Source organism: Falco punctatus (genome assembly GCF_963210335.1).
Source record: "Falco punctatus genome assembly, chromosome: 10".
Taxonomy (NCBI): Eukaryota; Metazoa; Chordata; class Aves; order Falconiformes; family Falconidae; genus Falco; species Falco punctatus.
In genome coordinates this window covers 7,209,494-7,232,453 of record NC_137590.1, presented here as the reverse complement: position 1 = coordinate 7,232,453, position 22,960 = coordinate 7,209,494, and the positions used below count along the sequence as shown (strand labels likewise).

The 22,960-nt window shown below is 39.7% G+C and overlaps 1 protein-coding gene across 2 annotated transcripts in view; it reads left to right on the top strand.

The window, feature by feature from the left end:
* Positions 1-22,960, top strand: part of PREX1 (phosphatidylinositol-3,4,5-trisphosphate dependent Rac exchange factor 1) — a 165,333-nt gene that overhangs the window by 107,252 nt on the left and 35,121 nt on the right. For both annotated transcript variants that reach the window (XM_080404924.1, XM_080404923.1), the window contains exons 10-16: positions 760-907; positions 5,053-5,153; positions 9,314-9,417; positions 10,131-10,180; positions 14,557-14,632; positions 19,716-19,788; positions 21,144-21,286. In XM_080404924.1, coding sequence (XP_080261050.1) covers positions 760-907; positions 5,053-5,153; positions 9,314-9,417; positions 10,131-10,180; positions 14,557-14,632; positions 19,716-19,788; positions 21,144-21,286 — 695 coding nt within the window. The remainder of the gene's footprint in view (positions 1-759; positions 908-5,052; positions 5,154-9,313; positions 9,418-10,130; positions 10,181-14,556; positions 14,633-19,715; positions 19,789-21,143; positions 21,287-22,960) is intronic.

Here is a 22,960-nt window from a genome sequence, read left to right as displayed (position 1 = left end):
ACTGTATTTTTAGTCTAGGGATATTAGTAAATAGGCTAATTAAGAAAAGATGAGAAAATAGTGTTCTGGTCTAGTTTTGATTTAATTAAGGATATGAATTTAATTTAAGCAGGTTTGTGTTTTTGACTTCAAGTAATATAACGCTCAAAAAGTCATCCGCTCTGTCAAGCATTTAGCTGCCTTGAACAGATCTACACTGGCAGTTATTTCAGGGTCAAAAGTGAGATTGCAACAGGAAACCAGTTTCAGAAGGTATAGAAACAGGTAGACTGGTTTGGGTTGGAAGGGACCTGAAAGATCACCTCGTTCCACCCCTGGCCATGGGCAGGGACACCTCCCACTAGACTAGTTGCTCCAAGCCCCACCCAGCCAGCACCCCCAAGCACTTCTCCACAGGGCTGGTCTCAATCCATTCTCCACCCAGCCTGTATTTGTGCTTGGGATTGCCCCGACCCATGTGCATCTTTCTTTGGAACTTCTCCATGTTCTGTAAACCATTCTGCTTTGTGTGATGTGATGTAATCATAAGTTTAAAGCTACTTTTTAAAATGGGGAAGAAATGCTGCAAGCACCTCAGTGGTGCTAAACTCACCTTTTTTATTCATATAAATAAATGACCCAATTTCCCCCTTACTTGGAAAATAAGTCAGTTAATTTTTGTGTTTTGACCATTTTTTCTGTTTGGCCTCAGCTTTTGACTTTAAGCAAACACTTTATTTGATGTTAAGGATCTGAAGGAATTTTCACTTTGCATTCCAGGTTTGAAACTGGGAATGGAGAGGGATGCATACGTCATGATTGCAGAGAAAGGAGAGAAGCTGTACCAAATGATGATGAGCAAGAAAGTGAACCTTATCAAAGACAGGAGGAGAAAATTAAGTACTGTTCCCAAGTGCTTTCTTGGCAAGTAAGTGGCATTTGAATTGAAAAGGCCCTTTCATACCAATTAAAAGAACAGACTGGATTTTCTGGGGCTGGCATTGTGAGATCAGATCAGATGTGCTTTGATGCAGCTTAATTGAAAAGGCTGATTTATTAAAATTAATCATTGATTTCTATTTATGCCATACACAGGCTGTATAGTGACAGCTCAATCTATTGTACAGTAACTCATAACAGCTGTTGCAAATCAGCAAAAGGAACAAGAATAAATACCTTAACTCCCACAAGCTCAGGGCTGTTGGTGGCACAACCCGTATCCTCTTTTGTATACGAGCAAATGCTTATCAGGTGATGCTTAAATCCAGCAGAACTGTCCAAGTCTCAGGGTTGAATTTAGAAGTTTCTTGTTTGTCAGGGTAACAGACACAAATGAAATTTTGTGCATCAGGAGTCCTGGTGCATATAATAAAGTATAGGGCTTTATTGGCTGGAAAACCTCTTTTTCACTTAGTCTAGGTATTACAAAATAATTCTGAAGAATGACATATATGAGGCAGTAGAAGAGAGACCCTGTGGGTGAATCAGATCAGAGATCAGGTACAGTAGCAGTGGAGCTGTTGCAGGAAAATGTCCTGCATGGCACACAGGGAGACACATTAGTTGACATGAGACTTTTCTGCCTCAGCTGTTTATGATTGAAGTGATCAACTGTGGGAGGAAAAAAAGTTCTGAGAGATAGATTATTCATTCATATCCCTTCCCTCCCCGGTCTCTGTAATGGAAGTTTGCAGGCAGCATTCCTTGGGTACAGGGTGTGGAAATGGTGCATTGTCTTTCTGTCTGACGGAAGGCGGTGTGGTAACACAGGCTGGGGATATTTGAGCTGTAAAAAAATTCTTGATTCTTGGAGATTTGGTTGCTTTCTTCTTCACACACACACAGACACCCTACACACCCCCAGTTGATCCTGCTGGATTTAAATTGAAACCTTTAAGCTCTGATTTTTGGAGGCTTGATACAGCATTTCCTATTTTCCGTGCAACAAGAAGTACCAGGTAAGAAACTTAGGTTCTTCCAGGCTGATCTATATGAGCCTATTGTGGATTCTCTAATATTGTGCTTAGTGTGAGGTCTTATCTGGGATTTCCTGCTATCCCTTTTTATTTTAAAATGTCTGTTTTCTTGCATGCTCTGTGATCTGTCCTGCTCATTGCCCTCAGTTTGCTTGACAGCCACCTGAGACTCACCTGACACTCCAGTAGTAAGGACCTGACCTAATGTTGTCAGTGGGTAACTGAGCCCAAAGTGAGATACCTATAGGTATCCTGGTCACTGACAAAAGCATTATTTCTGCTGATGTTCCATCCTTCCCCACAGAAAATAACTCTGCTGATACCTTTCCAACAGTCACTTGTGGGTACAGTCCCGGGCAACTCAGATGAGTGCCACTCAATCAGTACAATCCAGTCATGATTTGCACACTTTTTGTATCATTCCTGGGGATTCCCCTGAACAATGCATCTTGGCTGTGACCTGTTCTTTTTTTCAGATATTCCTGCCTAAGGGAGTCACTGATAACTGTGCTGAGATGTACTTAGTGGTTTTCTGCTACATGCAGCTGAGAGTAACACTAAGGCTGCAAACAATAATCTTTCTCTTGGCCTTTGGATATCAGATAGCATCTAATAATTCAAGAGATATAATGTGTTTGCAGAAAAAAAAGCATAAACTAATCCTAGTGTCTTCAGAAATGCCACATTCATTTATTTATAAGGCTGTTATTGAACTTAACTTCAGCAGCTGACTTGCATGAGTGCAATTCCATCTTCCTAGCCACTCTTAGCCGTAGTGGAATTTAGGCACGTGAATAGTGTACAGTGGGGGACATGTGTGTTGGTGCCAGTATGTGTAAATGATATGCTTGCCATGCTTCTTTTCAGCACTGCGCTAAATTGATTGCAAAACCTTGAAACTGTATTGAGCTTGTAATAGAGAGGATCTGTTAACCTCAGGAGATTCCAAACATACCTGATCAGTTTGCACAAACTTGGATGGGTTGGATTTTCCTGTGTGTTTCTGGAGTAGAAACCCAGCTGTTCTAAGTCCCTTAATTTCAGAGGTATAGTTGGGAGATGGTGTCCTGACTTGCATGCCAGATGAGAACTGGGCATGGCACCACTGGGAAGTGAGGTTACTCCCAGTTATACTGGAGTACTGCTTAGGACAAGATGAGGAAACAAGTCAAGCTTTGCCATCCACTTTTTGAGTTGATGCTTTTTTAGCAACAGTCCAGCATATAGCTAAAAAACCTCTTGGTGCACTTTCAGTATTTATAAAGCTTTCAGAGCAGTTACTGATTTTACTTATGAATCAAATACCACAGAAGTCTTAAAGTAGCTCTTAAAAATACCATCCCATGTTTCTGAGGCTTCAGGGCTATGAGAGTAGTGTTTCCCTTTTTCAGCTCACAATTTCAAATTTTAATAAGATCGCTTTATATTTACAATCCAAATAAACTCCAGGGGTATGGTTCCAAATAAAAGAAGAGGAAAGCTAACAGGGTAACAGTTCCACTGAAGCTTTGGGAAGTGCTGTAAACTGCCATAGACCCATTGCGCTTGATGGAAAAATGTATAGCAACTGGGTACTTAACATGGTTACGGTCATTGGCCAGCACGTCTGTCATGGGACACTCCACAGAGTGTGTCTTGTATTCTCAGTAATGAGTGTGGAGGATCATTCTTACTTTTCCTCCCTCTGCAGTTTATATTCTATTTCAGGTTTTAAATGCCTCCAGAAACATTTAAGAATCACTGGAAAACTGAGAAGGAGCTTTCCTTAGGAGATAGTCTGACTCATCACTACAGTACTCCAGCTTTAGGAGTTTTACAAAACTCCACTGGTTTCCATGGGGTTCCCCTGGCACAGCTGAATAGATTCTGCTGCTTTTTCTACGCTATGACAGTTACAGAGTAGCCCCTCAGAAAACCCAAGTTTTCAGTATTGGAGTTGTTGTTATCCTAAAGGCAAAATGCAAATACTACCTACAGCTTAGATGAGTCAGCTCTGACAAATATGAACAGTCTAAAAATACTTCATTTAGAGCCCACAAGTGGAGGCATGGATACTGGTTGTGATAAGCAGCAACCCTCTGCATATTGGCAAGCACCCAAGTGGTTTATTGAACTCAGATTGGCCATATGTTGCTCTGCTTTCATATATTCCTTTTGTTCTTCTCTATGAATTTAACACATTACTAGTATAATCGCTAATTAACCTGGCAAACATCTCAGCCCCCTAGGGCTTTGGCAGTGCTGTATTCATCAGGCTTGCAATGTCTGTTTTTCTGTACTTACTGTTTCTAATTGAGTAACATCCTACATATCTATCCATTTTTGGCTTTTATTCTTCCCGTATGTGCAGCTCTGCCCGTCACCAGTGAGAGGTTTTGTTCTGTGCTGCACGAGCACACAGACTTAGCACCTTTTGTCTATAAATGAGAAGCATCGTTTATGTATCTGCCAGGCACCAACTCCAATAAGTGACCTTAAATTAACCTGTGGGGCTTGTGCTCTCTTTTACTGCTCTGTGCTTGAATTCAGTGTGTTGAATCTTCTTTCCCAAGTCCTACTGTGATTCCATTAAAGCCGATGCAATTACACCGTCTAGAGAGGGAGGCGGGAGGGGGCAGAAATCAGACCCAGTGAAGAAAGGTGAGCATATATAACTAAGGCTGCGAACACTGCTTGAAGGATAGCTTGGATAGAAGTAGCCGTTTTCCCTACTCTCCAGCTTGTTGTTTTTAAGTTCATCAGTTAACTTTGGTTTCCTTTTCCCCTTGGATGTCTGGATTGGTCAATAAAACAAGGATTTGCAGCATCTTTATAGATCCAGCCATATCCTCTTTCCTTTTGTGTGTGTGCTAGTTATGATGAGCTAAGGGAAATGGTGGGAAAAGTCACAGGTAGGATGTCTGGATCTTCTGCAGAGCATTTCCTCAAGAAATGTAGGAAATTGAGCCACCTAGTAGAGGTATCATCACGTACAACAGTTTTCATGCTTGGTTCAAGGAGAAAGTCTCCTGTGGTTGGCTGACAACTTTCAGAGGCATGTGTCTGCTTATATTCAGAGCAAAAAAGCTAATTGTTTCTGTTCTGCTTCCCTTTGCAGTGAGTTTGTATCATGGCTCACAGAGATTGGAGAGATAAGCAAACCAGAGGAAGGGGTCAACCTGGGACAGGCACTATTGGAAAATGGAATCATTCATCATGGTGAGTGCTCCACGCCATAAAGAGGTGTCAGATTTCAGTAATGCCCTGGAAATGAGGGTGGAAAACTGACTGCAGCTGTTCACATGACGTTCAAATACTTCCCTGTACCATACCCATCAAATCCTCAAAATACTTAATGACTCCTGGGACTAAGGAGTGGGCAAATTTGTCATGAAAACAGGACTTGTTGGGTATCCTGGAAGTGTTTATGCCTGTAGTTACTTGATTTCTCTGCAATATCTTTGTTGCAGACTATATCAGGTATGTATTCCTTTGTACTACGTGTGTTTGAAAATCTGTAGTGATCAGTAAATATAGTTTTCCATGTGAGACATGAGCAATACAGAGGAGAGTTGAGCAGGGCTCCTTTAGAATGGGGCACAGGTACAGTGAGGGGCTACAGACGATGGATCATTCTTTCTAATGAGACTGCTTGTCATAAGAAAAAGAGATGATGGAGGATTTGTTGTGGGATTTGTTCTTTCCAGCTCATTTGGCAAGAATGTCTCTCTTTAAAATAGTGATGCCCCATGTTTCTTCATCATGCCCAGCAGATGACCTTGAAGTGTTGTGATGAGGGGTATTTTAGAGGAGTGGGACAGTGCATACAAGTGTATGACCAAAGCTTGTCTGAAAATTACCTGTCCTGTCTGCGTTTCTGCTAAACTAAGGTCTTTCTCCGGATTATGTTCTTTAAATTCAGATTTGTCCTGCTGTTTCCTATTGTTTTCATATTATGTTATGCAGGCAGAGCAACATAGTCCTATTCTAGTTAAACAGCAGATGCCCCAATTTCAACATTCAGATGAGTTTAGCTGCAAAATGCACATCAAAGGAATATGGTATATAGGTCTTAAGTCACCAGTGGTCTACATTTCCATACAATCTCTTGGAAACCAATTTAAATAGGGAAGCCATTTAATTAGGCTAGTCGTGCTTTAATCTCTTGATAACTCAGCTCCACAAACTTGTCTTTCAGGTAACAATACCACTGTTAAGAAATGATGTCTTCTTTTTAACACAGAGAAATCTAATATAATCTAAACCTAATAATCTAGTCCTTCCTGCATGTACACTTCCACCCCCAGGTACCAAGACATACTTTCAGGCACGTTCAGACTTTGAAGGGGTTTGAGTGTGAGCTTAACAGCACTGAACACCTTTGAGTACTTGGCCCTAACTGTGGCTTTGGACAACTGGAACAGTCTGGCTCCAACATGTAGGGATGCGCCTTTAGATGAAGGAATGCTCTTTTGTGCTCACGCCCTTACTTGCCTGTGTTCTGAACGTGTACACTTGTACTGTTGGTGCAAACAGCTGTCTTGAGACTTGTTACTTCATGACAAGTGTTCACTCTGCCATATCTTCATACTTGACACTTTCAGCAATGTCCTTTTTCTCTAAACACAGCTTTACAGCTCAAAGAAATTTGTGCTGTTGTATCTACTGCTCCTCTTATTCAAATACCCTGAGTGAGGTGCATCTGGTTTCGTTTTAATGTTACCTTTCGTTAGAGTTCCTGATGTTAGTATCTTCAATGACCATTATTGCCAGACTTTGGAAAGTATTTGCAGTGCTGCATTTACTTAAGGAAATATCCCTTGAGATTTTGATAAATCATTAAACATGAAAGTATCCCATTATGTATCTTGTAACACAGCAAGAACATGGAACTTTGGCACCATAATGCAGGCCTTACCTCGGTTCTATGTTAGGCAATATTTTTTATCTTTTGTTTTCACTTGGCATTACATTACTATCAGGTGAAAACTGCTGATCTCTCAGCCTGCCTGAGAAGCAGGGCCATAGAAAATTGCTAAATGCTGAGCTCTGTGTGTTTTATCACTCCGTTTCCTCTGTATCTCCTTTAATTCTGGCTATTTTATCTGGGTGTTGTGGTTTAACCCCAGCTGTCAACTAAGCACCACATAACTGCTCACCCACTTTCCCCTGCCCCAGCAGGAGGGGGGAGAGAATTGGAAGAGTGTAAGTAAGAAAACTCATCGGTTGAGATAAAAGCAGTTTGATGGGGCAGAAGAAGAAAAAAATAATGATGATGATAATAATGATAAAAGAATATACAGAACAAGCAATGCACAATGCAGTTGCTCACAGCTCGCCAACTGATGCCCAGCCAGTTCCTGAGCAGCGGCCCCCAGCCAGCTTTCCCCCCCAGTTTATATACTGACCATGACGTCATATGGTACGGAACATCCCTTTGGCCAGCTTTGGGTCAGCTGTCCTGGCTGTGTCCCCTCCCAGCTTCTTGTGCCCCCCAGCCTCCTCGCTGGCAGGGCACGAGAAGCTGAAAAATCCTTGACTTAGTATAAACACTGCTTAGCAACAACTAAAAATATCAGTGTGTTATCAACATTACTCTCATCCAAAATCCAAAACACAGCACTGTACCAGCTACTAGGAAGAAAATTAACTCTATCCCAGCTGAAACCAGGACACCAGGACTGCTGATGTGGAAGTTCTGGTAGCTGTCACAGAGAGCAGAAATGATCAGAACCTGATCTGCTGTGTGCCAGATACAAAAGATGCTTTCTGCAGACTCAATCCTAAATTGGATTTCGAAATACAAAATCCAGAGCATGCAGACACTGAAAGAAGTCAATAGCTTACGCAGCTTAGAGATTCCACTGTATACAAAAGGATATACACCAGATCCTGCAAATTTTTATTCTGTGAAATTAAGGAAGAATATCACCAAAAGCAGGAATCTTAATTAAAGACCAGGATGCCCTATGTAATGAGGGAAGGTCTTAAGAATTTCTGGTCTCTGGCTTCTAAATTGTTACCGTGCCCGCTCTGCAAGGCAGACTAATTCTCCAACCGAGTCCTAGTACTTCTGCATCTGCTTAATACAGTTTAATTATCTTTAGCCATCCACTGCAATGAGTTTTCTCAGGTTAATGAAACTCAGGCTAAGATGCATCTTAAACAGCGTAAATCCATATTTTTTCTCAGTTCATCAGATGCTGTGCCTACACTATGAAATACTGCATCCAAAGTATTCAGGGCTGCTCCAGCACAAAGATCTGGCCATGATTTTGTTACGTTGGCAAAGGCAGGAAAGATGACAGTGGCTAAGCTACAGCACCTTATCTGCTGTCTGCTTTGGTTGCTCTTCTCTAGATTTTCTCCTTCTTTACACAGTTGTAACTAGTCTCCATTAAACTAGGCTGTGAACAATGGTGTTTCTGTACTACACACTAAAATCTTATTACTTTGAAATTTTTTTATTACTTATTTTGAATTTGAACAGTTGTTGGCGCTTTTTACTTAAAATTGCTACTTACTTATGAATCAGTGAAACATGATTTCTACTAGTTACTAAACTACTATCTTTGGTGTGAGGATTTCCCACCTCCATGCTCTATTGAAAGTATTTACCTTAGAACAGAGACAGGTAAACCTACGTATAATTGGATATAGACTTCAACCCTCTTCCAGTCTGGTGCATTGGATAAATCTGTTTGACACTGGATATGCTTTTTAACTCTTTTCTGCTTTTGGCCAATGCTTCTTTTGAAATGGTTCCTTAACACACTGAAACATCTTTCGTGTCCTTGTCTTCAAAGCCCATCAGTATATAGCAGTACCTAATAAGACTTTAACTGCCCTGCTGTGGAACGGCTATTCTGGATGAAAAAGCAATCTCTCAATAATAGTACTTAATTTCTAGAGGGAACTCACCCCTAGAATACCCCTAACAGCTGTAGTTCCTCCCACCAGCATGCTTCTCTTTTTGGAGTTGCAGAACTTTAGGCCACTGCAGAAATTACTTCAGTGCTGCAATTACTATTGTGGGAATTTGCAAGCACTTCCTTCAAAAGCTATTGAAAAAAGTCAGACGGTTCCAATTACCTTCACTAGGACTGTTTCCAAAGCCTTATGCAAATTGAATCTGGTGCAAAAGGAAGAAATCCCAATTTTATTGGAGCTGCAGTGTTTTAGAAAACTGCTTTTGTTGGTGGGGCTATTCAGAAATGCGCATAACCATGTATGTACACAGGGGAAATTTGAAGAGCTGAGTCCTCTCTTCAGGAGGTGATAGATACCAGCAAATACTTAGGTGTAGACATGCCAGCTGGCCTATGAAGAACATGACAGGGGAGAAAAGACTGATTTTATTTATCATACTGGTGTTTTAGTTTCAGATAAACACCAGTTTAAGAATGAGCAGGTGATGTACAGATTTCGCTATGATGATGGAACGTACAAGCCAAGAAGTGAATTGGAAGACATCATGTCCAAGGTTTGTATTATCATTCTTAGTTGGAACCTTGTGATTTGCATTAAAAGAGTTTGCTCTGCCTCTGAATGTCATTGACCTGTCATATAGGAGATCTCTAATGCTGTTAAACTTTGTTGTATTAAGCTATCCATTCTAATGCCATAGAAGACATACATTCACCCCAGGGAGAGGAAGCAGAGCTTAGCAATAAATAACAATGCAGTTGTGACTGCACCCAAGACTGCTGATTACAATGCTAATATAGTAACAAAAGATCTTAAAAGAAAACAGCAAGCCGTAATACTGCATGTCTGCTGAAAATCTGGGCATTATGGTTCAGGGAGATAGAAGAGATCAATATTTAACTGCTGTTCCTGATAATTATATGTCGAATGAGTTCTGTTGATCCCATATCTGCCCACATACCTTTTAATAAATTGGATTTCTTCTTATGGACAAAAGTTCATGGGTTAATTGTGAGGAAGGATTAATGGAGAAAATGTTGGAATGGAGGTGATTAGAGATAAAAGTACAGATTTTTGGCTTCTGGAGGCAGGGAAAGAAGAAAGATTTGTTTGACAAAGAGGACAAGGGAACTGTTTTGAAAAACAGTTAATCAATAGATAATTCCAGCTAAGTAGAGACATCAGTGTCCAGGTTTTGCCAGCCTTAGCTAGTCAGTGTTCTTTTGAAAAGGAAAAAGCTGATAATACCATGCATCTTTCCTTTTTCAGGGTGTGAGGCTCTACTGCCGACTGCACTGCCTTTATACTCCAGTGGTAAAGTAAGTTCCCCTTCATGATCCCCTTGTATATATTTTCTGGCTTTGTTAAAAGGATGACACATTACTATTGAAATCTGTATTCTTTCTTATTATGAACAGTAATTTTCTGCATCTTCTTGTCTCTTTCACTACCCTTCTATTTCCACAGTTTAGATCTTTAGTTGTACTGTTGCTGGAGGATGTTGGAACTGGGTTCTGGGAGAGTGAAAGGCTAGTGTTATAGTCTTCCTGACATTTGCTTCCTTTATTAGTTCATGAGAGCTGTTAGCATGACAAAAGTTTGTTTGTTTACTTTGGCATTTTATGTGAGTTAAAGTGGGTGTGATTAATAAGAGACTACTGATTCAGGGCAGATTGTGTGACGTGATTGTAGCTGCTCTATTATTTGGATTATAGAAAACGTAAACAGATGCTAAAATAATGTAAACATATTCCAATGTGATGCTAGGATTCCTTAATTCAAAGCACCCTAAACAAACAAAAACTAATCTGAAGTAGAATAAAACCTGAAGCTGTAATTTGAAAAAACCCTGACAATTTTGGGCAAAATCTTCAGTACTTGGATCTGTATAAATAAATACTAAAGACTTGAGATAATCTGCAAGTGCTAGTTAACTCTCTTCCCAGATCCCAGGAGATGATTTTCAGATGTTGTTGCCTTACTGTGACATCAGATGAACATTTCTGGCCTATAATGGAAACCACCCTGAACCATGTAGGTGTTCTGTTTAGGTGTTTGTGGTTGAAAATCAGGCATTTTCACTTAGGAGTACTTAATTTTTACATACAAAAAACTGATAAGGAAGAAAAACAAGCCTTTGGTGGGCATGGCTGGAGTCCCAAATTCGATAAAACTGACCTTTTGTCCCCAGCTTGTACAGCTGATGTTTCACTGAGATGCTGTTGTCATTCTAAAAGGAGCTGCAAAGATAGTTACAGTTAATCAGTCATAAATTTGCCTAATTAGATCTCTAGGGTTTTTTCTCCAGAACAACTGTTGTACAGTAGTACGGATTTCAGTTAACCTGCCTAAAGGGTATGGAGAGAGCAGGAAAGCACGAGGCAGCTGTTGGTAGGCAGAATGGTTATGTATATGCATGCGTGTATTTGCACATACACATTTCACCCCTTAAGATGGCAATTCACATGCAGAGCAGGTAAGTGAGGCTTAAAAATTTTCACTGACCTCAGGGTACCCACAAACTGAAAGGGGTGTAGTCTTACACTTTAGGGAATCAGGAAGGACAAAATAACTACCATAGGCCTGTCTTGTGGTGTTCTATCAGTGTGCTATTTTTGTAATAGAATCAGGATTCATCTGTGTTAGTGACTGCATGAATCTAAACTGTGTATGACCAGTGAAAAATAGCAGACTCTCAGAAGTTTTAGGATCCTTCTGTATAGGCTTAACATTCTCAGTATGTTTAGGCTCTTCTTCCCACCATTCTCTTTCCTACTTACTCTTCCTTTTATGTCCCTGTTAGAAAACTGGTATCTCCTAGGCTGTCATCCTCTTCTTGTCATGTCTTTTTGCTTCTGACAAGCCTAATGTTAGCCTAAATGAACTAGCTTTTAGCCAAGTTAGTTGTGCAAAACTTATTACTTTGTGCTGTGCCTTTGGCCTGCTGCTTTATCTGGCATTTTCAGACTGCTGATCCCTGCAATCATGCTAGCAAGGTGATGAAGCCTACTTTTTCTGGTGCAATCTTCCTTCTAGAAAATCAGGAAAACTGCTTGGAGTAGCAGGTTCACATGCCAAGAGGATCTGGAGGAATTATAAAGTTCAAAATTCAGTTACTTGGTTGACAACCTTGGGACATAATTTTACTTAGTCATCTTCCCTGGAAACCTGGGAGTTTCCATGTAGCCTTTGCCTTTATAATTTTCTTTAAGTAAACTCTTACACTGATGTACTTTGAGGGCAAGATGGTATACCCTGCTGGAAATAAAGCATGCTGCTTTGGGGGTTGATATATAAAAAGTAAAACATTTTGGAAAAAAATCTTAGATGTGGAGAAGGTTCTGAATACATCCGTGATCTACTTTGGGGAAGTTGTGAGGGTGGGAGTACTTGCTCCCACTTACATGTGTGATGGACAGTACTTCAGTACATAGATAGGCTAGACCCAGTGAAGAACGTTTTATTCCTCTAACTCCTGTGAGGCAGCAAGATTCTGCCAAAATTTCAATGGTTCCCACATTCATATTTGACTATTCACCTGTAGCTCATGGTTCTGGATAACTTTCTATGATTCATTCTCTACTCCTGTTCAGGCTAGATTGAAATGGGGGGAAAAGTCAGTGAACTAATGTTGAAATATTAATACCTGACAAGCATTTAAGTACAAGTAGTGAAAGACTAGGCCTTGGACCAAGATGCTGATGCCAGCTCAGTCAAAACTCTAGCTCAATGTCAGCATCTGTATGAAAACGTTGGGAGTTGCTTCTCACAGTCTGGAAACCCCTACTCATTCGTACTCAATATTTTAATGCTTTCCTTTATTGTTCTGACATTTCAAAAGCACATTTTCTCAAGATAAGAGTGTGAGAGGGGAAAAAACTGCCCAGAATACTCCCACAGCTTTGTGCTGGGCTTAGTACATTACTGGAAGACAAACTGAAAAATGTGTGTAAGCACTATGAGGAAAAGCTCTTGTTCTGAGGACATGTTTCTGGAAATGCTGGTGGGGTTTTTTTTGCTTGTTTTATTTTGGGTATTTTTTCTCCCAAGATCTGAAAGTCCTGCTTTCCTTTATAATTTCTCACACCCTGCATTCTGCAAACACACAGGCATTTCTGCTGCATTTACTTACAAAAGCCAGTCACAATGTGTTTGTATCTGTAGATGATTAGTGAAAGGAACATGAGCACGATGAATTTTAGATGGTGGTTTGATGTTAGATTTTTTGAAAAAAAAAAAAAAAAAAAAAAAGTCAAATAGTGTGGTGCTAATGAAAGAGGCTGATTTGACAGAACTGAAGAAAAGTGTTCTCTTGAGCTGCCGTATAGATACATCCGGACAGTGAAACAGTCACAGTGGCTGTGAAAGTTTGCTTCCACAGTCATGCCAGTGGACCTCAGGCTTGAAATAGAAGGACCACCTCCGAGGGTGAGAGAGGAATTAATTCTTCATAGCCCATTCAGCGTTTGGCCTCTCTACTGAGACTCTCAACAAGAGTGAGCCAATTAATGCAAATTAATTGTGGTAATGGCTTTTGTGATGTGGAGCTAGGAACTGGATCGAGACCATGAAACTTTATTCACACAGGCCAGTAAACAGCCTTAAAATGGAAAGAGCTTTTCATTCTCTCTTGAGCTGGATTAAATCCAGTGACCTGGAGGTGAAAGGTGTTTGAGCCCAATGTCCTAAGCCACATAGTCCTCTTATATTTGTATCAAAATTCTTTAGAAGTATTTTATGAAAGACTAAAAACATCAATTATCTCCATGGCTCTGAGAAGAGGAATGGAAGAAAACTGCAAAAAGCAGCAAGTTACAATCGGGTTTCTTTTCCTAATTTCAGGAACAGTGCTGCTGTCTACAAGGACTGTGTGTGCGATGGTGCAAGTTGTGTTACAAGACCTAAATACAACACTTCTTTTTTTATTTACAATGGCTGAAATTATCTAATGCCATAAAAGAACACTGTGTGCTCTATTTGTATCTGGCTACTCTGTGATATTTTGCTAAAGGAAGTAAAATCTGAGCAGGTGCAGAGAATCAGGAAAATCTATCTTGACAGAGTAGGCTAGAAGGTGCTTAATTCAGTGAGCCTAACAAGGAAGGGGCAGGGAGGGAGTATGTAGGGTCACTGTTGATGAATACGTTGATGGGTAAATACTAGAGAAGAATTATTTAAGCTTATAGATGGGGCTGCCACAGAGCCAGTAACAGTAAACTGGACGTGAATGGATTAGGATGGAAACTAGAAGATGACTTCCAGCCAGAAGAATGTGATTTTCAGGTGAATGGATGGTGGCAATATTCTAACATGAGTTAAAGGAGCAGCTCAGTACATTTGCAAAAAGAATGCCCTGGTTGCCTCTGGCAAGAATGTGAGCTCACTGAAGATGGCTTGAAACAACATCTAGAGAAATTTGAAATAATACTGCTCTGTATTGATCTGAAATATCTTCCTAATTCAAGTTGTTAGAAAAGTTTAAAAACTAGTCCTTTCTTCCAGAGAGCAAGGATATCTGCTTCTTAGTTTTTATTTATTTGTGATTGGGAGTCTATAATTTTTTTTATCTGTCTGTAATTCTTTTTCTTTCCTCAACTTGTTAATAGTAGGTCCCAATAGTATATGTACATCTGTAGTGTAAAAGAAGTGTTTACCTTTTTGTCCTGATTTTCCCTCTATTCTCTTTCTTAATTAGAGACCGCGACTACCACCTGAAGACCTACAAATCAGTAATCCCTGCAAGTAAACTAGTGGATTGGCTTATTGCACAGGTAAGAAACGTTAAGATACCGCTGTCTTTGACAAGGAGCTTAATTTTTCAGTTCCATTTAAAAGTAAATAAAATGCAGTTATTTAGAGAATATTTCAACATAATTAAACATATTCTGATTCTTTGAATTTATAGTCTTACACTTTATTGTTCATTTGGTGAAAACTTGTTATTTGGCAGCATAAAGAGGAATAAAGATCTTTGGAATAAAGTTCTTTCCTAGCCCTAGGAGTGGTGAACTGATGGTTCTTGGGGACCTTTTCTATTTCTTGGGATTTTTGGAAGATGTTTAAAGCAGTGTTGGTCTCGTTTAATCTAGTGTAGGTGTGGTACAATTTTACTAAAAAAGGAATCAGAGTTTAACACCAACTACACCAGTGTCTTTAGAAAGTGTAGTATCCCCACATTTACCTTGTAATTTACAGAGAAGCACCTGTAGCTTGGGAAATTAAAAATTTAGCTTTGATGGTGTAAAGCAATCTAAAGGGAGAGTGTGCCGTGTTGCTCACTGTCATAGAGTCAACTGTACATTCTGGTTTTGTCTTAAATGATGGTCTGATTCACAATCACATTAAGTCCTATACGGCCAAAATGACGTAAAGGGAAGCTAGTTTGAATGAGAATCTGGCCTCTGACAACCAGGGATGTTGTGTTTCAGAAACGTTTCCTGCAATTGCATTTGACGTCCTCTTACATTAATAAGATTGATATGATTGAAGGTTGTTCTGTGCCAAATAACTGAATGAGAATGGAGTAGTCAATTGTTTTCCTGTTAAGAGCATAGAGGAGAGCAAGGATATTAGTACTGAGGCTGTCATACCAGTTACACGTGATTTAACTGGGTCTTCTTCATGGAAAGCTGAGGGGGGGAAAAAGAAGTCTGCTTTTGCCAAAGAAGAGAGATGTAATCAGGCCAATATAATAGTTAATCATAGAGCTGTAGGCAGTAGAAAGACTCAGATAGCAAAGTAAAGTATCAGCTCTTGGTCTGGAAAAGGTCGCTCATTTTCTTCCCCATTTTTCTTCATTCTGGTAGGTTAATGTGGCTGTTAGTTCTCCTGTTTACTGAACTTTACGTTAAGATTGAACCAGACTGTACTAAAGGCAGATACAGAAGTCTTTTTATGTTGTGTATATGTGTGCATATGTACGTGTATATAGATGCATAGATGAGGGAAACATCATCTGAGCTCAGTTAAAGGAGAACGTTGTTAAACATTTAAATCACCATCTATGACTTAGATGAATTCCTGTCTGTGTGGCTAAATCAATCTTTGCTCATAGAACCTTACAAATAGTAATTTTCATGGAGGTTTGCTTGGTGTTTTCATACTACATTGAACTGTCTTCTAGCAACCATTAATACTTGGCCATACTAGCCAACAACAGCTTTTAGTGGGAGCTAACAAATACTCAGCTGTTTGCAGAGTAGTTCATTTATTTAACTGCTCAAATATCTATCTTTCAGTTTAACTTTAGGCTTCTCTTCTTGAAAATCTTGCTTATGGTATCCGATCTGATAACTACTTGTTACACAAAAATGCTGGGATGTATTTGTTTCTGCTTCTGACAACCAGTTTACATTGTGATTTTTGTTTAGAAATGGCACACAGAAAAAGTGAGGACTGTTGTTTCTGTTCGATTTAGTGACGTAGGGATGACTGTCTTGAAGGATAGTTTCTCTCATTTCTGTTTGCAATTTAGGCTATAAATGCAAGTGGGAGCCCTTCCTAATAAGAAAACTGTTTTTAATTTTCTTGACCTTTACAATATTCATAAGACTGAACAGAGCAAAAGAGTAAGAATGTTTTTTATAATCAAAGAAATGGTGTCAGTTGTACTTTGTACCCTCATCCTCCCATCTGGAAATTGTTGGCTATTATACTCTGGCAAGAGATAAGTTGGGTCCTCAATGAGGCTTAATCTTGTGTACAATTCAACAGTTGTATTCAAATGTGATATATGTGTTATCCCCTATGTATTGTATGCATTCAGAGCCTTATTGTTGCATGTGCAGTGCATTTGTGGCTCTGTAGACATCAGGGGTCTGCAGGAGCTGAGCATCACTGACTGTCGGATTTATTAATAAAGTGCCCTGTGATATGCTAGCACAGGTCATTCACTGTAAGGGAGTTTTTGCATGTGAGAGCGGGTGGTCAAGCAATTTCCTAACAACTTGGAGATTTAGTGCTGAATTTGCTTGATGTCTTTTTATTGTTCGTAGCTCTTCACAATAGCTGGATCCTATTGCAGTTATTCACGCAGTATGTCTCAGGGAAGTTGTGCATGAGGGATGATGGTGGAGAGAAGCACGTCTGAGCATAAGTGCCGGTCGGAGATGGAAGTGTTCATGCCTCTTCTAGAGGCACAGAGTCAAATCCTGGAAACCATAACGCTGTATCGGTTTCCTGTAGGCATTACTTTAGTGACCCTTTGAATGTAACAGAGAAATGGTTACAGCAGTCAGAGTCTGAAAGGAGAACTGTCTGATCCATATCCATGGATTTACACTGAAAGTGTCTGTGAATTATATTATAGTCTCTCTATATATTTAGAGGTAATCCTTGAGGGGAGGGGGCTCATTCTTCCATTGAGTCTGGACCCTCTGAACTTCATTTTACAACCTGGTATTTCTCTGACTACCGATAGGCTGCGAACAAAGAGTAACACAGACCTCACTTACCGATGTCAGAGCTCTTGTACTTCACAGAATCTCAGGTGGTGCTGGGGGTGCACTAAAAGGCTGAACTGCCACTAAACCAGTACTTCTGTCATCTGGCTGAAGATTTATATCCAGACCTCCAGAACTTATCTGTGATAAAACATAACCATTATTAGGGCTTTAGACATCATGGCATTAGCTGAACTAGACAACAACAATAATAGTAATGGTGGAAGTAATTATTTATTAATTATCTACAATAATTATAGTCATAAAATAATATAAGATTAACAATTATAATACAATAATTACGATATTATAAATACATAACAATGTTGTATTATTATATTATGAGTAATAATAGTAATAGTGTGCTCTGGGCATGATTCTTGACTATGGTACTGTCTGTAAACTTGCTAAAATTCTGCTGACTCACATTCAGTGATTATATTTGAATAAACCTAAATTATCTTGTCAAAACTAGTGTATCTAGTTTCCCATCCAATTTCTATATGAAAAAGTTATGAGAAAGCCATTCTGTCAAGATTGTTAGTGGTTCTTTTTTAAGATTTTTGTTACTGCTTGCATTGTATTTGGACAAACTACTACATAACATTTAGTACTTGCAGGTGAGCTGAAATGACCTATTTTAAAGTTATATTTTATAATTAGAGAATTCTGTTTTGCTAATGAAATCTTTTGAGGCCAAGTTAACATCATCGGAAGTAGTCAAGTCTGGTTCAGAGCTTTCATACGCGAAGATTTTGCTGCCTACAAAAAAGTGGATTCATAAAGGTTAAGAGAGTAACATTAGAAGGCATTTCTACTCCAGTTTATTTACAGTTGAAAGAATAATCACATTTTTAAGTCCCAGCCTCTTTAAAATAAACTACCCATTTATCCTCTAAAGTAGCACAAAGTGAGTGTTGAGAGTTGTCGCATGACTGGATGTTGAAAATGAGGAAAGACTTAGAAAGACTTGAAATTAGTTTATAGTAAAAGTTAAACTTCAGGTTTATTAAACCCCTTTTCTTGCCTTTCCTTCCGTGGTTATATAATTATACAGTCCCTCCAGAACTGCTTTGGTCTTTTTCCTGCTAAGACAGCAGTCTTTAGTTCTTCATTTGTAAATGTCATGCCTTTTTTTTGCTCTCAGAAAGTCTCTTCAACAAGAGCCAGTAGTGCTGCTGATTGGCAAGTGCTGATCCCGGTTTATCCTGTATTTAAATAGTATCTTCACACCATAATGATTGTTCTTTGCCAGTATTTGCCTGGCAAATAGCTACTGCTCTCCTTAGTAGGACTTGAAGTAGGGCTGATGTTCTGCTGACAAGATCAGAGGGCTCTTGGTCTGCAGGCTGGTTTGCTTAAAACAAGGTCAGTACGCTACTCTGCAGTTGCTGCTAGAGCTTCAGGATATCTAGTTCTCCAGATGGAGGGGGAAAAAGGAGGTGTGACACTTGTGTAGGATACAGGTTCTAATTTAGCAGGTCTGAAAGTAATATGCCGAAATGCTCCTCTGCCAGAGCAGCAGGTCCCCTGCCTGCTGAAATGAGCTGACCAACTGCTCTGGGTGAGATAGCAGGTCCCAGGTTCTCTTGTCTGGGGGCTGGGAAGCAGGTAATCCTGCATCAGGTGACCAGTGTTGACAGTGTTTTTCATCTGAGTAAGACCAATCAATTAGTGCCTGCTGATTTTTACGAGCGCTATTTAGAACTTACATGTCTGCCTAAGAAGTACAAGCAGCATGTTTGTAAAGTCTTCACTTGTGACTGCAAATTAGCAGCTATGTAGAGAAAACAAAGCATTTCTTGTATTTAATTGAATTATAGATGCAAAAGTTAATGCTGCCATTTCAGGTAAATTGGTAAATTTGCAAGTCACCTTTGGTACGTGTTTTGAAATACTACACTCAAGGCTTCAGGTAGTGAGAAACCGAAGTCTTTGTTCACAGGTCTGTGTGAGAAAAGAATGCCACTGCAGCTTTAACCAGTCTGACCTTTGGAGTTCACATACACTGGGTTTACTCAGGGGTTTTGTCCATTGGTTGAATATAGATAAGATCTCTCAACTTCTCTCTCTTAAGAATGAGTTTTATTGTCTCTGGCTAATGGGTCCTAAAGTCCAACACTTTGATTGCAAATGAAAAGTCTACATTGAGATGCTATTATGTCCCTTTGTGGGTTAAACAACTACTTTCCAGAATTCTGGTCTTTGTTGTCCTGGTTCCTGTAGGAGGCAAGAGATGCTATATATAGGAATAAATGGGATTTGGGCAGCGGGTAGCAATTTTAATTTCTTGCTATTGTTCCCTACAAAGAGCATCCTGCTAATTTCAGAGCCCCAAGCTATGCAGTGGGGAAGTGGAATAATTTAGCTTAGGAAGTAGTCTGAGATGTAATATTTATCCTCTTGTTTCTAGGGAGACTGTCAGACTCGGGAGGAAGCTGTCGCACTGGGTGTTGGACTCTGCAATAACGGCTTCATGCATCATGGTAATGCATCAATATTACTTCCCACAACCAATTAAAGGAGCTCTTACTTCAGTCAGATGAGCTGACTGTCTGAAAATCCCTTTTCTGTAGGCTGTGCCATACATGCTGACATATATACAATTGCAGGCATCACAGCAGGTCCTTCTGAAAAGCAGCCTTTAAGTTTATACAAAATGTGGAAGCCTAGTGCCTTCCCAAGGGAATCCCCTTTCTAGTAGTTGTGTTGAGCCCTGAAGTGATTAGACAAGTCAGAAGGCGCGTGTTTTTTCAGTGCATCTCTTGCACAGCCATCAGACCAATGCAGAAGCCAAGTACTGCTCTGAAATACCACCAAGAAATGTCAGGTACAAAGTAAAATTGCCTAGTTCTTGCCACGTGGACAACAAGCACAATGCTCAGTGCTGAATCTCTGAAGCTTCCGTATCTGAAGTGCCAAATGGCCAAGTTAAATGTCACCCGTCCTCAGTGGTGATGCTGCTGAACTGGGAAAGTAAACAACCCCATCTGTATCGGTATCAAATCACACATACAAAGTAGTAAGAGTAAAACGTAGTTTGTCCTATGAAACATCCAGTTTTAGTCATAGATAACATTTGCTAAATAATATCTGTTTAGTCATAGATAACATTCAACCATATATTGAAGTGGGTTTGAGAGCAGATTATCGTAAATAATAGAGAATTTGCATAGTACTTGGTAAGAATGTAAGAATAGTTGTTTGTCTTTAAACAATTTGATCTGTTTTGAGCCCATGTAAACTCTTGGCGTTCATAGCATACCTTGGCAAGGGGTTCCTTTGCATAAGCACCTGTTGAATGAAGAACTTTTTCCTCAGGTTTTAAAACTGTCACTTGCTGCTTTTGTTTGAAGCCCCCAGGTCTCATATTTGAAAACTTGGTAAAGAACTCCGTGGTAAAGTCACACCTTTCAGAATTGTATAGATCTTATTTCCCTCTCAATTCCTTCTTAGGCTGAAAAGCGTTAGACTATTTAGCCACCTCACCTTTAAGCAGCCATTTTACCCCTCTTTGCTCCTTTTGTAGTTTTAAATTGGGAAAGGAGTGTAACATTTTGAGTAGCATCTTTCATTCAAGAGGATCTTTTGTATGTTTTATGCATTCCACATGTCAGTGACATCATATCATGACCTACTGTGCACTGCGAAGAAAAGTATACCCTGAAAATACAGTAGTAGTTTAAAAATACAGAGCTGAATAGCTGACTGATAGGGATGCATGTGGTCTTTGTTCTGTAAAGACTGGGGAAATATTTAGGATTTCCTGTAACTTTCTTTTTTGTTTCTCTTTCTTTCTCTCTGTAAATGCATGTGCATGTTTCATATATATTGTTTCCAGTCCTGGAGAAAAGCGAATTTAAGGATGAATCCTTATATTTCCGCTTCTATGCTGATGAGGAGATGGAAGGCACCAGTTCCAAAAGCAAACTATTACGTAATGACTTCAAGCTTGTGGAAAACATCTTGGGAAAGAGTCTTCTGGTAAGAAATATGTTAATGTAAACCTTGACATTTCTGTGAAACTGGTATTGTTTTGTACTAAAGGAGAATGAAAAGGAAAATTATGATGGAATAGAATTAAAATGGGAAATTGTACCTGTAGCTAGACTTTTATTCACTGTATAAATTCTAATTCTTGAGCAACTTTGCTGTAGAGCTCAAGCTTCTGTAGCTCTGACTTTTCTAGCTGGGCAGACTGCATAGCTTATTCTGCAGCAAGGGAAATCTGTAAACTGCAGGCTTCCTTCTCTAGCCTGTGACCATCCTACTGCACTACCTGGAAGCTTTGGATTTGCAGCTCACACACATGTGTGCAAATACATGTACATTCTTGCCTGTGATAAGTCTCAAGAAAAGCAGAGACTCAGAGATAAGATGATTTCATCCAGTTCACAGCCCAACTCCTTTCTATTCCCATGAAACCCTTGAGAGACTCTGGAAGTGAGCTGGGAGCTGGAGATGTTGTCTTAGCAGGCACCGTATGTTTCTTGAGTTTGCTGAGCAGGCACCACAGTGGTGGTGTGGTGGAGGAGAAAGTGATGGGTACTATTATCTTGGGAGAGGTCTGCCACTGAGTTTAAATACAGTTTAAATTTAAACACAGTTTAAACACCCTTATATGTGACAGATTCAGATGCAAGTTAAAAGACTGATAAGAACACATGTATTTCAGGACATCTTTTTATAAGTGATATGAATATGCCCTGCATTACTGGATCAAGTACCGGCTTTACTTTGTTTATGGAAGCCATTTAGAAAAAAAATGCTGATCTTTCTGTTCAGGCTTTTGCAACGTTACTCTTATCTCCAGATTCTCAGCTCACTAAAAGCCATCATCGTCGTTACTGTACTGGGATTATTTTAACGCTGTTTGGACTTGGTAGTCGCATTGGTGCACTCTTTGTTCCAAGATTCTTGTTTGCTGCCAGTGGCTCCAGGCCCATCTTTTTCTGTCTTTGAACACTGGCAGAATGCAGGAGCAGGATAAAAACTTGGGTTGAAACTACAAAAGCAGATTGCTGGAAAAGATCCAGAGGTCCATTATATGGGAAAAATTTTCCTGTGGTTCACACAAACTTCACTGTCTCACTCTGTCTTGTCTCCCAGGAGACCAATCTGTGTCTGTCTCAATGGCCAGAAGTAATATTTAAAGCACTATGGTCCCTCAAAATTATTCCTCTATGCACCAGTGCCAGAGACTGGGGTGATGGGTTAATATGATTATTCTCATGGAGAGTTATTGGGAAGCAGTTAAAAGATGATACACTGTGTGCCGTTTTTTTATTGTGATTTGCAAGGGACTCAGAAATCAGTTTTGTGTAAGTTGGTGGGAGCTGCCGTTGTCCAGTTACTTTCAATTTTCCACCTTACTGAGACAAGACAGTTTGGGAAGGCAGGTTGACTAGTATGTCTCTTCTGCGTTCTTCTGTCAGTTCAAGGCCCTTCTTTTAAAATGCCAAAACCCAACAGTAACGTGTTGGCTGTGGAATGAGGCATTTCAAGTTCTTTGATTCTGTTTTCCGTTAATGTGATAATAGTTTGTTAGTATTCACTAAAGAGACAGAACAAACAAGCAAACTGTGCACATACACTATTTACTAGTGATTAATTGTAAGCCCTAATTGGTCCTTCCAGTCACTCTGTAACTTGGTAACT